General features: G+C 38.8%; 1 protein-coding gene across 1 annotated transcript in view; it reads left to right on the top strand.

The window, feature by feature from the left end:
* Positions 1–14,161, top strand: part of trpc4a (transient receptor potential cation channel, subfamily C, member 4a) — a 134,186-nt gene that overhangs the window by 62,197 nt on the left and 57,828 nt on the right. The window contains exons 5-6 of the mRNA XM_036967725.1: positions 4,013–4,189; positions 8,565–8,765. Coding sequence (XP_036823620.1) covers positions 4,013–4,189; positions 8,565–8,765 — 378 coding nt within the window. The remainder of the gene's footprint in view (positions 1–4,012; positions 4,190–8,564; positions 8,766–14,161) is intronic.

The raw sequence follows: 14,161 nt of genomic DNA, 5'->3' as shown, positions 1-14,161 counted from the left end.
CCGGCTCTTTGTCCTCTGGGTCACTTCCTTTTGCGAATAATTGTGATGTCTGCCCTGTGGGGTGTTTGGAGAATATCGTGTGAGTCCTGCTTGTTGTTGTTGTTGAAAAAAATCTTTGTCTAATCCGAGGTGAGTGATCACTGTCCTGATGTCCAGAAGCTCTTTTCAGCCATAACATACGGTTTCAGAAACATTATGTACAAAATAATTTACAAATATCACAAAAAAACAAACAAAAAATAACACAATTGATTAGGAGACCATAAAACAGCGGCCATCTCCTCTGGCGCCATCATATATTGGTATAGTATATTATGTAGTGGTATAGTATATTATGCAGTAGTTTAGTGGTATAGTATATTATATAGTGGTATAGTATATTATGCAGTAGTTTAGTGGTATAGTATATTATATAGTGGTATAGTATATTATGCAGTAGTTTAGTGGTATAGTATATTATATAGTGGTATAGTATATTATGCAGTAGTTTAGTGGTATAGTATATTATATAGTGGTATAGTATATTAAGCAGTAGTTTAGTGGTATAGTAAATTATATAGTGGTATGGTATATTATGCAGTAGTATAGTGGTATATTATATAGTGGTATAGTATATTATATAGTGGTATAGTATATGATACAGTATTATAGTGCTATAGTACATTATGTAATAGCCATCTGGTATATTATGTAGTGGTATAGTATATTATGCAGTAGTATAGTGGTATATTATATAGTGGTATAGTATATTATATAGTGGTATAGTATATTATGCAGTAGTTTAGTGGTATAGTATATTATATAGTGGTATAGTATATGATACAGTATTATAGTGGTATAGTACATTATGCAATAGCCATGTGGTATATTTTATAGTGGTATGGTATATTATGCAGTAGTATAGTGGTATATTATATAGTGGTATAGTATATTATATAGTGGTATAGTATATTATATAGTGGTATAGTATATTATATAGTGGTATAGTATATGATACAGTATTATAGTGGTATAGTACATTATGCAATAGCCATGTGGTATATTTTATAGTGGTATGGTATATTATGCAGTAGTATAGTGGTATATTATATAGTGGTATAGTATATTATATAGTGGTATAGTATATTATATAGTGGTATAGTATATTATATAGTGGTATAGTATATTATGCAGTAGTTTAGTGGTATAGTATATTATATAGTGGTATAGTATATTATGCAGTAGTTTAGTGGTATAGTAAATTATATAGTGGTATAGTATATTATGCAGTAGTTTAGTGGTATAGTATATTATATAGTGGTATAGTATATTATGCAGTAGTTTAGTGGTATAGTATATTATATAGTGGTATAGTATATTATGCAGTAGTTTAGTGGTATAGTAAATTATATAGTGGTATAGTATATTATGCAGTAGTATAGTGGTATATTATATAGTAGTATAGTATATTATATAGTGGTATAGTATATTATGCAGTAGTTTAGTGGTATAGTATATTATATAGTGGTATAGTATATGATACAGTATTATAGTGGTATAGTACATTATGTAATAGCCATCTGGTATATTATGTAGTGGTATAGTATATTATGCAGTAGTTTAGTGGTATAGTATATTATATAGTGGTATAGTATATTAAGCAGTAGTTTAGTGGTATAGTATATTATATAGTGGTATAGTATATTATGCAGTAGTATAGTGGTATAGTATATTATATAGTGGTATAGTATATTATGCAGTAGTTTAGTGGTATAGTAAATTATATAGTGGTATAGTATATTATGCAGTAGTATAGTGGTATATTATATAGTGGTATAGTATATTATATAGTGGTATAGTATATTATATAGTATTATAGTGGTATAATACATTATGCAATAGCCATGTGGTATATTATATAGTGGTATGGTATATTATGCAGTAGTATAGTGGTATATTATATAGTGGTATAGTATATTATATAGTGGTATAGTATATGATACAGTATTATAGTGGTATAATACATTATGCAATAGCCATGTGGTATATTATATAGTGGTATAGTATATTATGCAGTAGTTTAGTGGTATAGTATATTATATAGTGGTATAGTATATATTGCAGTAGTTTAGTGGTATAGTATATTATATAGTTTTATAGTATATGATACAGTATTATAGTGGTATAATACATTATGCAATAGCCATGTGGTATATTATATAGTGGTATAGTATATTATGCAGTAGTTTAGTGGTATAGTATATTATATAGTGGTATAGTATATTATGCAGTAGTTTAGTGGTATAGTATATTATATAGTGGTATAGTATATTATGCAGTAGTTTAGTGGTATAGTATATTATATAGTGGTATAGTATATTATGCAGTAGTTTAGTGGTATAGTATATTATATAGTGGTATAGTATATTATGCAGTAGTTTAGTGGTATAGTAAATTATATAGTGGTATGGTATATTATGCAGTAGTATAGTGGTATATTATATAGTGGTATAGTATATTATATAGTGGTATAGTATATTATATAGTGGTATAGTATATTATGCAGTAGTTTAGTGGTATAGTATATTATATAGTGGTATGGTATATTATGCAGTAGTATAGTGGTATAGTAAATTATATAGTGGTATAGTATATTATATAGTGGTATAGTATATTATATAGTGGTATAGTATATTATGCAGTAGTTTAGTGGTATAGTATATTATATAGTGGTATAGTATATTATGCAGTAGTTTAGTGGTATAGTATATTATATAGTGGTATAGTATATTATGCAGTAGTTTAGTGGTATAGTATATTATATAGTGGTATAGTATATTATGCAGTAGTATAGTGGTATAGTATATTATATAGTGGTATAGTATATTATGCAGTAGTTTAGTGGTATAGTAAATTATATAGTGGTATAGTATATTATGCAGTAGTATAGTGGTATATTATATAGTGGTGTAGTGTATTCTGAGGTAGTATAATGGAATATTACACAGTCATTATATTACTGTGAAATGTTGTTTACAATAGTTGAATGCACTGTCATTCTGGATTAGAGCCTCTGACAGATGACCAATTTGTATATGTATATGTGAAAATGAACAACTGAGCTCATTAAAATACTACCCAGCATACCTTGGAATTGTTCATTTTTTACATTTAAGAGACGCTCTTATCACACCATAGTACCATCAGACTTCTGATATCAATGCAAGGTGAAGTGGAGCCACACAATTGTGAACCGCTGGGGGGAAAAAAAATGTTATAGGAAAGTATTTTGTATTTTGAATATACAAATTGCAGCTTTTTAAATTATTTTTTCACCAAATACATTGGAGTGTAGTTCAGCCCAGTTTAATACAACATACAAAATACTCAGAAGTAATTAAAATGGGTATTTCAAATGCACGTGACACAAATACTGCCCATCTAGAACCTAGCATCAACGACCCAACCTTGTACTGGCAATGGGTTATTAATTAAGTGACCCAATGTGTTCTGTCCAATATTCACCCAAATTGAGATGTTTTCAATTCAGCATTTATTAGTGTGTTGCAGATAAAGGGGTGTCCATTTGAGGTGGGTTTGATGTGAAGAACATCATGGATGCAGATAAAGGGGTTTGTGTGGAGGGTGTGTCTTGTGTTTCCAGGTGTGTTGTAACTGTGTGGAGGGTATGTTGTGTGTTTCCAGGTGTGTTGTAACTGTGTGGAGGGTATGTTGTGTATTTCCAGGTGTGTTGTAACTGTGTGGAGGGTGTGTCTTGTGTCTCCAGGTGCGTTGTAACTGTGTGGAGGGTGTGTCTTGTGTTTCCAGGTGTGTTGTAACTGTGTGGAGGGTGTGTCTTGTGTCTCCAGGTGTGTTGTAACTGTGTGGAGGGTGTGTCGTGTGTCTCCAGGTGTGTTGTAACTGTGTGGAGGGTGTGTCTTGTGTCTCCAGGTGTGTTGTAACTGTGTGGAGGGTGTGTCTTGTGTCTCCAGGTGTGTTGTAACTGTGTGGAGGGTGTGTCTTGTGTCTCCAGGTGCGTTGTAACTGTGTGGAGTGTGTGTCCAGCTCGGATGTGGACAGCCTTCGCCACTCCCGATCCCGTCTCAACATCTACCGAGCCCTGTCCAGCCCTTCCCTCATCGCCCTCTCCAGTGAAGACCCCTTCCTCACAGCATTCAGACTGAGCTGGGAACTACAGGAGCTTAGCAAGGTGAAGTTTGATCAAGAGGGGGGGGGGGGGGGGGGGGGGTGATCTATTGATTGATTAGTTGACTGAGAACACATTCTCATTTACAACATCAACCTATGGGATAGTTACAGGGGAGAGGAGGGGGTTGATCTATTGATTGACTAGTTGACCTTTTTTTTTTTTACCAGGTAAGTTGACTAAGAACACATTCTCATTTACAACAATCAAGGGGCAACTGGTTGATTGATTGGCTGATTGATTAGTTGGTTGGCTGATTCGCTGGCTGTTTGTATAAGGGCTCAGGACCAGACCCACATGCAGACACGAGAGGTAGATAGTTTGAGTATTTTATATTCTTTAGTTCCAAAAAGGGTAGGCAAGAGAATGGTCGTGGACAGGAAAAAGGTCCAAACCAGATCACAGTCCAGGAGGTACAGAGTGGCAGGAAGGCTTGAGGTCAGGGCAGGCAGAATGGTCAGGCAGGAGGGTACAGAGTCCAGGAGGTACAGGGTGGCAGGCAGGCTTGAGGTCAGGGCAGGCAGAATGGTCAGGCAGGAGGGTCCAGAGTCCAGGAGGTACAGGGTGGCAGGCAGGCTTGAGGTCAGGGCAGGCAGAATGGTCAGGCAGGAGGGTACAGAGTCCAGGAGGTACAGGGTGGCATGCAGGCTTGAGGTCAGGGCAGGCAGAATGGTCAGGCAGGAGGGTACAGAGTCCAGGAGGTACAGGGTGGCAGGCAGGCTTGAGGTCAGGACAGGCAGAATGGTCAGGCAGGAGGGTACAGAGTCCAGGAGGTACAGAGTGGCAGGAAGGCTTGAGGTCAGGGCAGGCAGAATGGTCAGGCAGGAGGGTACAGAGTCCAGGAGGTACAGGGTGGCAGGCAGGCTTGAGGTCAGGGCAGGCAGAATGGTCAGGGCAGGCAGAATGGTCAGACAGGTGGATACAGAGTCCAGAAAACAGGCAAGGGTCAAAACCGGGAGGACTAGCAAAAGAGAGAATAGCAAAAGCAGGAGCACAGGGAAAAACACACAGATTGCCTTGAAACAGACAAGACGAACTGGCACAAAGAGACAGGAAACACAGGGATAAATACACCGGGGAAAAATAAGTGACACCTGGAGGGGGTGAAGACAATCACAAGGACATGTGAAACAAATCAGGGATGGAGTCCCTGGAGAAGGCGGGAACGAGATGGTGGTTAGGAGTAGTGCAGTATTATCATGAGGAGACGTATACTTGGAAAACGGAAGAGGGATTAAGGGAAATGGAGAGGGAGAGACGGTTTAAGAGAGAAAGAAGGAAGAAGAGGGTGCACTTGAATCAAAAAAGAATGGTGGAAAAAAGGGAGATGGTTTGTTAAAGAAGAAGGGAAGAAGGGTAGGGGGCAGCATTCGGAATTTTGGATAAAAGCATGCCCAAATTAAACGGCCTGCTACTCGGGCCCATAATATATGATATGCACATAACTGGTAGATTTGGATAGAAAACAATCTAAAGTTTCAAAAACTGTTAAAATAGTGTCTGAGTATAACAGAACTGATTTGGCGAAAACCTGAGAAAAATCCATTCAGGAAGTAGTTTTTCTTTGGTTTTATAGTTTTCATTTCAATGCCAGTTGTACAGTATCCATTGACTTAGGACTCAAATTGCAGTTCCTATGCCTTCCACTAGATGTCAACAGTCAGTATTCTGATAAGTAAGACCAGTCTGAATGAGTGGACCCTGACGTTACACAGAGCTTTTTCATGAGCAATCCCGAGATAGTGCCTTTCTTGTTTACCTTTTATATTGAAGAAGTTATTGTCCGGTTGAAATATTATAGATCATTTAGGCTAAAAACAACCTGAGGGTTGAATATAAACATCGTTTGACATGTTTCTATGAACTTTACGGATACAATTTGGATTTTTTTGTCTGCCTGTTTTGTCTGCGTTTGAGCCTGTCGATTACTGAAAAAAAGCACAAACAAAACAGAGGTTTTTGGATATAAAGAGACTTTATCGAACAAAAGGAACATTTATTCAGTAAATGAATGTATTCTGAGTGCAACCATATGAAGATCATCAAAGGTAAGTGATTGATTTTATCTCTATTTCTGACTTGTGTAACTCTTCTACATGGCTGGTTACTGTTTGTAATGATTTGTCTGCTGGGCTATGTTCTCAAATATTCGTAAGGTATGCTTTCGCCGTAAAGCAATTTTTAAATCTGACAACGTGTTTCGATTCACAAGAAGTTAGTCTTTAAACCTATGTAAAATATGTTTTGTTTTCTGAATTTTTATAATGAGTATTTCTGTATTTGAAATTGACGCTCTGCAATCTCACTGGATGTTGGCCAGGTGGGACCCACATACCCTAGTGAGGTTAAGCCATTTTGCCACAACTTTAGAAGTATGCTTGGGGTAGTTGTTCATTTGGAAGACCCATTTGCGACCAAGATTTACCTTCCTGATTGATGTCTTGAGATGTTGTTTCAATATAGCCACGTAATTTTCATTCTCATGATGCCATCTATTTTGTGAAGTGCACCAGTCTCTCCTGCAGCAAAGCACCTCCACAACATGATGATGCAACCCACGTGCTTCACGGTTGGGATGGTGTTCTTCGGCTTGCAAGCCTCCCCCTTTTTCCTCCAAACATAACAATGGCTTTATGGCCAAACAGTTCTTTTTTTTGCAAACCAGAAGACATTTTTCCAGAAAGTATGACCTTTGTCCCCATATGCAGTTGCAAACCGTTGTCTGGATTTTTTGCAGTGGCTTCTTCCTTGCTGAGGAGCCTTTCAGGTTTTGTCAATGTCGGACTTGTTTTACTGTGGATATAGATACTTTTGTACCTTTTTCCTCCAGCATCTTCACAAGGTCCTTTGCTGTTGTTCTGGGATTGATTTGCACTTTTTGCACCAATGTACGTTCCTTTTCTAGGAGACAGAATGCGTCTCCTTCCTGAGCGGTATGACGGCTGCGTGGTCCATGGTGTTTATACTTGGGTACTGTTGTTTGTACAGATGAACGTGGTACCTTTAGGCATTTGAAAATTGCTCCCAAGCAAGAACCAGACTTGTAGAGGCCTACAATGTTTTTTCTGAGGTCTTGGCTGATATATTTTGATTTTCCCATGATGTCAAGCAAAGAGGCACTGAGTTTGAAGGTAGGCCTTGAAATATATCCACAGGTACACCTCCAATTGACTCAAATTATGTCAATTAGCCTATCAGAAGCTTCTAAAGCCATGACATCGTTTTCTGGAATTTTCCAAGCTGTTTAAAGGCACAGTGTATGTAAACTTCTGATCCACTGGAATTGTGATACAGTGTGAAATAAGTGAAATAATCTGTCTGTAAACAATTGTTGGAAAAATGAATTGTGTCAAGCACAAAGTAGACGTCCTAACCGACTTGCCAAAACTAGTTTGTTAACAAGAAATTGGTGGAGTGGTTGAAAAACGGGTTTTAATGATTTCAACCTAAGTGTATGTAAACTTCCGACTTCAACTGTATATAAGTTATCCTGTATGAGCGTATGTGCCTAATACATTACGATGTTACAGCTTATGGGCATGTGGCAGCAGTGTGTAGGAGGGAGGGTCCAAGGAGTGAGAAATGTGCAGAAGGGCATTTAGACAAAGGAATGTGTAGCATTGGGGAAAGTAATGGAATGTGTTAATTGTAGGGGTGCCCATGGAGCTGGGGATCAGAAACGTCCCGTGCGAGAGAGAAGCAGGTTGAAGTTTCCAGGGTTAGAGAAGACCAGAAGTTGACATATGCTGAGGCAGTGAAGAAAGTAGAGGAAGATGGGTCAAGGGGGCGGGATCCTGAGATGAGTGGTAGATGAGTAATAGATATGTACCTGTACAGAGGGATAGGCCAAAAAGTGATATGTAAGATTTACTAAGATTGGATATTTATCATTTATAGCAATGGTTATCACGAGTACTGCAGGGATGGAACTGACGTTGCAGAAAATTGAGGTTGTGGTGGCAGCTGCAGAGACTTGACATCAGAAGAGTGACAGGATGTGTTAAATGGGATAATGACATGAGGAATACATACATTTAGTTCGTGGAGTAACGTAGGTGTTCATGTTATATCATTTTGAAAGTGTAGTGCTAGATGGTAAGGTATTTATTTATTACATTTTATCTATGAAGTGTAAGGGAGTTGTACTCCGGTCTAGTAGGTGGCGGTAATACAACAAATTGGATGCCAACCGCCGTTAATCCTCATAGAAGAAGAAGAAGAAGAAGGCTGGCTGATAGGCTGGCTCGCCGGGTGGTTCGTTGGTTGAGTAAATTAAGATCCCTTCCACTCCAAGCTAATCTTATGATGATCTTTGATGGGCCCTGGGTTTTTTCATTGAATGAATGAATTAATATACTCTGCGCTCCCTTTACCCCAGGTGGAGAATGAGTTTAAGTCGGAGTATGAGGAGTTATCCCAACAGTGTAAGCAGTTTGCTAAAGACCTTCTGGATCAGACCAGGAGCTCCAGAGAGCTGGAGATGATCCTGAACTACAGAGACGACATCAACCTGCTGGAGGAGGAGGGAAACAACGACCTGGCTAGACTCAAACTGGCTATTAAATACCACCAGAAAGAGGTATGAGTTTATACTATACACACTACTACACTACTACACACTACTACACTACTACACTACACACTACTACACTACACACAACTACCCTACACACAATGACCTGGCTAGACTCAAACTGGCTATTAAATACCACCAGAAAGAGGTAGGAGTTTATACTATACACATTACTACACTACTACACTACACACTACTACACACTACTACACTACACACTAGTACACACTACTACACTACACACTACTACACACTACTACACTACACACTACTACACACTACTACACTACTACACTACTACACTACTACACTACTACACTACTACACTACACACTACTACACTACACACAACGACCTGGCTAGACTCAAACTGTCTGTTAAATACCACTGGAAGGAGGTAGGAGTTTACACTATACACACTACTACACTACTACACTACTACACTACTACACTACACACTACTACACTACTACACTACTACACTACTACACTACACACAACGACCTGGCTAGACTCAAACTGTCTGTTAAATACCACTGGAAGGAGATAGGATTTTACACTACACTGAACACAAATATAAAGCAACATGTAAAGTGTTGGTTTCATGAGCTGAAATCAAAGATACCAGAGATTGTCATTACTCACAAAAACCTTATTTCTCTCAAATGTTGTGCACACATTTCTTTACATCGCTGTTGGTGAGAATTTGTGATTTGCCAAGATAATCCATCCACCTAACAGGTGTGGTATACCCAAAAGATGATTAAACAGCATGATCATGACACAGGTGCACCTTGTGCTTGGGACAATTAAAAGGCAGTTTTGTCACGCAACACAATTCCACAGATGTCTCAAGTTTTGAGGGAGCGTGCAATCGGCAATGCTGACTGCAGGAATGTATACCACAGCTGTTGCCAGAGAACTGAAGGTTCATTTCTCTACCATAAGCCGTCGTTTTAGAGAATTTGGCAGTATGTCCAACTGGCCTCACAACCACACACCACGTATAACCACGCCAGTACAGGACCTCCACATCCAGCTTCTTTACCTGCGAGATCGTCTGAGACCATCCACCCGGACAGTTGATGGAATTGAGGATTATTTCTGTCTGTAATGAAGCCCTTTTGTGGTGAAAAACTCATTCTGATTGGCTGGGCCTGGCTCCCCCGTTGGTGGGCCTATGCCCTTCAAGGCCCACCCATGGCTGAGCCCCTGCCCAGTCATGTGAAATCCATAGATTAGGGCCTACTGAATTTATTTCAATTGACTCATTTCCATATACCAACTGTAACTCAGTAACATCGTTGACATTGTTGCGTGTTGCATTTATATTTTTGTTCAGTGTATATATACACACTACTACTACACTACTACAGCACTACACTCTACTACACTACGATAGTACTACACTACCCTGCTACACCACTATACTACACTACTACACTACTACAATGCACTGCTACAGTACTACACTACAATACTACACTACGACTACACTACTACAGCACTACACTCTACTACACTACGACAGTAATACACTACCCTGCTACACCACTATACTACACTACTACACTACTACTACACTACTACAGTACTACACTCTACTACACTACGACAGTACTACACTCTACTACACTACGACTACACTACTACAGTACTACACTCTACTACACTACGACAGTACTACACTACCCTGCTACACCACTATACTACACTACTACACTACTACTACACTACTACAGTACTACACTCTACTACACTACGACAGTACTACACTACCCTGCTACACCACTATACTACACTACTACACTACTACTACACTACTACAGTACTACACTCTACTACACTACGACAGTACTACACTACCCTGCTACACCACTATACTACACTACTACACTACTACACTGCACTGCTACAGTACTACACTACAATACTACACTACTACAGTACTACACTGCACTGCTACAGTACTACACTACAATACTACACTACTACACTACTACACTGCACTGCTAAATTACTACACTACAATACTACACTACTACAGTACTACATAACACCACAACAGCACTACACTAGTACAGTACTACACTACTACAGTACTACACTACTATAGTACTACACGACCACACTACAGTACTGCACTACACTAACACACTACAGTACTACACAAATACACTACAGTACTACGCTAATACATCACGACAAGAGATACACCACAAAATTACATAAATAGAGACCACACAACTACATAAAGAGACCACAACACTACATAAAGAGAGAGACCACAACACTACATAAAGAGAGAGACCACAGCACTACATGACGAGAGAGACCACAACACTACATAAGGGTTTCAGTGACTTCATTAGCTGTGGTTGCTGATGCGTATGTGGTTGAATCAACAGTATACATGGACACACATGCTTTGTTTAATGCCAGCGGCAGGTCATTGGTAAACAATAGAAAAGAGTAGAGGGCCCAAAGAGCTGCCCTGTGGTACACCACACTTTACATGTTTAACATTAGAGAAGCTTCCATTAAAGAAACCCCTTTGAGTTTTATTAGAAAGATAGCTCTGAATCCACAATATGGCAGATGTTGAAAAGCCACAACACATGTTTTTTAAACAGCAGGTTATGGTCAATAATATTAAAGGGTTCACTGAATTATAACAGTACAGCTCCCACAATATTCTTATTATCAATTTCTTCAACCAATCATCAGTCATTTGTGTCAGTGCAGTACATGATGAGTGCCATTCTCTATTAGCATGCTGAAAGTCTGTTGTTAATTTATTTACAGAGAAATAGCATTGTATTTGGTATAACACAATGTTTTCCAACAGGTTGCTAAGAGCTGGCAGCAAGCTTATAGGTCTGCTGTTAGAACCAGTAAAGGCCGCTTTACCACTCTTGGGTAGCGGAATTACTTTGGCTCCTTCCAGACCTGAGGACAAATACTTTCCTCTAGGCTCAGATTATAATTAAAATATGATGGAAGTGGCAATACAGTCAGCTCTCATCCTCAGTAGCTTTCCATCTAGGTTGCCAATGCCAGGAGGTTTGTCATTTTTGATCGATAACAATATTTTTTTCCACCTCTCCCACACTAACATTACAAAATTCAAACTTCCACTTTATGCTTTTCTTACATTTTTTTTTTATGCATGTAAACAATTGCTCACTCTTCGTTATTGGCATTTCCTGCCTACGTCTGTCCACTTTGCCAATGAAATAAAATAATTGGAAACATCAAATGGTTTTGTGATGAATAAGCCATCTGATTTGATGAAAGATGGAGTTGAACTTGTCTTTCTGCCCATAATTTAATTTAACCCTCCTGTTGTGTTCGTTTGATGTGAATTCATTCTGTGTTCCCGGTCCAAAATGACCGCCCCATTATAGCTGGTTATAAATCCATAATAATACATATATTATCGCCTAATGTTGTGTTAGATCTTTTTATCAACATAAGTTCTTGTGAACATTACAAGTTTAGAACTTCTATTTGCTATTTATGTCCTGTAGACCTCATTGACCTGAGCTCATACAACTCGTTTTTGAGTAAAAAAAAGCACAATGTATGGATTATTTTGACTAAAACAAATACTCACATGAAATGTATTGTGATATTTATCACAGACTACTTTGAGTCAAAGTTTAACAAGGACTCTCTCCTCCTCACCAGTGTCATGATCAAAGATATGATCAAGAGCCTCACATACAGTATATCATTTGGTCATTGTGCTGCCACAGAATGAATTGTGATCAAGGCCTCAAAAAAGCTTTATATACCAGAGCTGTGAGAAGAGTTCTATATATTATTGAAATAATGTTGCGATTGTTTGTGAGAATGCCAACAGGTGTGGTTCCCATGGGGGAAAGATTCTATTGGGGAAAGGTTCCTGTGGAAGCCAAGAAGGGGAGTGTGGTGACCATCTGATGAATGGGCATGTGCCTGAACTCAATGTTATACACTAATTGTAGTCTCACCCATTCATTTCTAATTACCCTGTCACGGCTGTTGAAGGATGAGGACCAAGGTGCAGCGTGGTCAGCGCACATTTGACATTATTTAAGAAATGACGCCGACGAAACAATAAACAATACAAAACAAACCGTGAAGCTTATAAGGCTCTGTGCCATCAAACAAAGTTAACTTCCCACAAACACAGGTGGGAAAAAAGGGTACCTAAGTATGGTTCCCAATCAGAGACAACGATAGACAGCTGTCCCTGATTGAGAACCATAGCCGGCCAAAACGTAGAAATAGAAAATCATAGAAACACAAAACATAGAATGCCTACCCCAACTCACGCCCTGACCAAACCAAACTAGAGAAATAAAAAAGGATCTCTAAGGTCAGGGCGTGACAGACCCGGTCATTTTTGACCCACATCTACACCCACATGTGTACAAAAGTTAAATAAAACACACACAATTTTATGGAAATCATCAACATTTATTTTGTGTGTTCAGATGCCCTGTATGGACAAACTCATGGAACCTGATGACAATCAGATTAAATTAACTACATTTTTCAGAGAGAAAACTTGTAAATCGGTCCAATTCGACCGGAACACAGCAGGAAAAGTACTCCAACGTGTTTTCCATCATTCTTTGTTTCATTGCTCTCTAAATACAGTTTCTTCTTCTTTTTGTTGAGTCTAGTTACATCATTTCTCAATTTGCAGTAAGTCAGCCAGTCAGATGTGCAGTAAGTCAGCCAGTCAGATGTGCAGTAAGTCAGCCAGTCGGATGTGCAGCCAGTCTTATTAGCCACTCATTTCGCCCCATCTCTTTCAACCATACCGTTTTTCAATTCCTCATCGATCCATGGAGCCTTAACAGTTCTAAAAGTCAGTTTCTTAATAACAGGTGCATGTTCATCAATAATTGGAAGAAGCAATTTCATAAACTCAGCGTCTGGATGCTTCTCATTAATCGCATCAGACCAGATGCGCTCTGGCAGATTTCATGGCTGGGATCAGTTATATCCTCTTCTGGTGCACAGCTTCAGGATAGTTCTTGTTGAGGAAGATATACGTTCCTCTCAAGTTCTTGGCTCTTTCCAGAACAGCTACCTTGTCTTTGAATGTCAGGAACTTGACCACTATTGGCCTGGGCCTATCACCTGGGCCGGTGGTGGGTTTTCCAGACCTGTGGGCGCGCTCCACCTCAATCTTCCTGTGGTCTGTCTTCAATTTCTCAGAGATCTTTTCCCTCACTTTGTCCTCAGACTCTATTCACGTCTCATGTGGAGATTCTGCAGTTCTGTCCGCAACCATGTTGTTCCTTCTTGATGGTCCCTTGAGATAGTCTGATTTATCTGTCATTGTGATCATGGATGCACACACAGAACTGATGTCCTCTCTCAATGACTTACAGATTGCTGTCATC

The sequence above is a fragment of the Oncorhynchus mykiss genome, chromosome Y (genome assembly GCF_013265735.2).
Source record: "Oncorhynchus mykiss isolate Arlee chromosome Y, USDA_OmykA_1.1, whole genome shotgun sequence".
Taxonomy (NCBI): Eukaryota; Metazoa; Chordata; class Actinopteri; order Salmoniformes; family Salmonidae; genus Oncorhynchus; species Oncorhynchus mykiss.
Note: the sequence above shows the minus strand (reverse complement) of the source record. Positions and strands in the feature narration are given on the sequence as shown.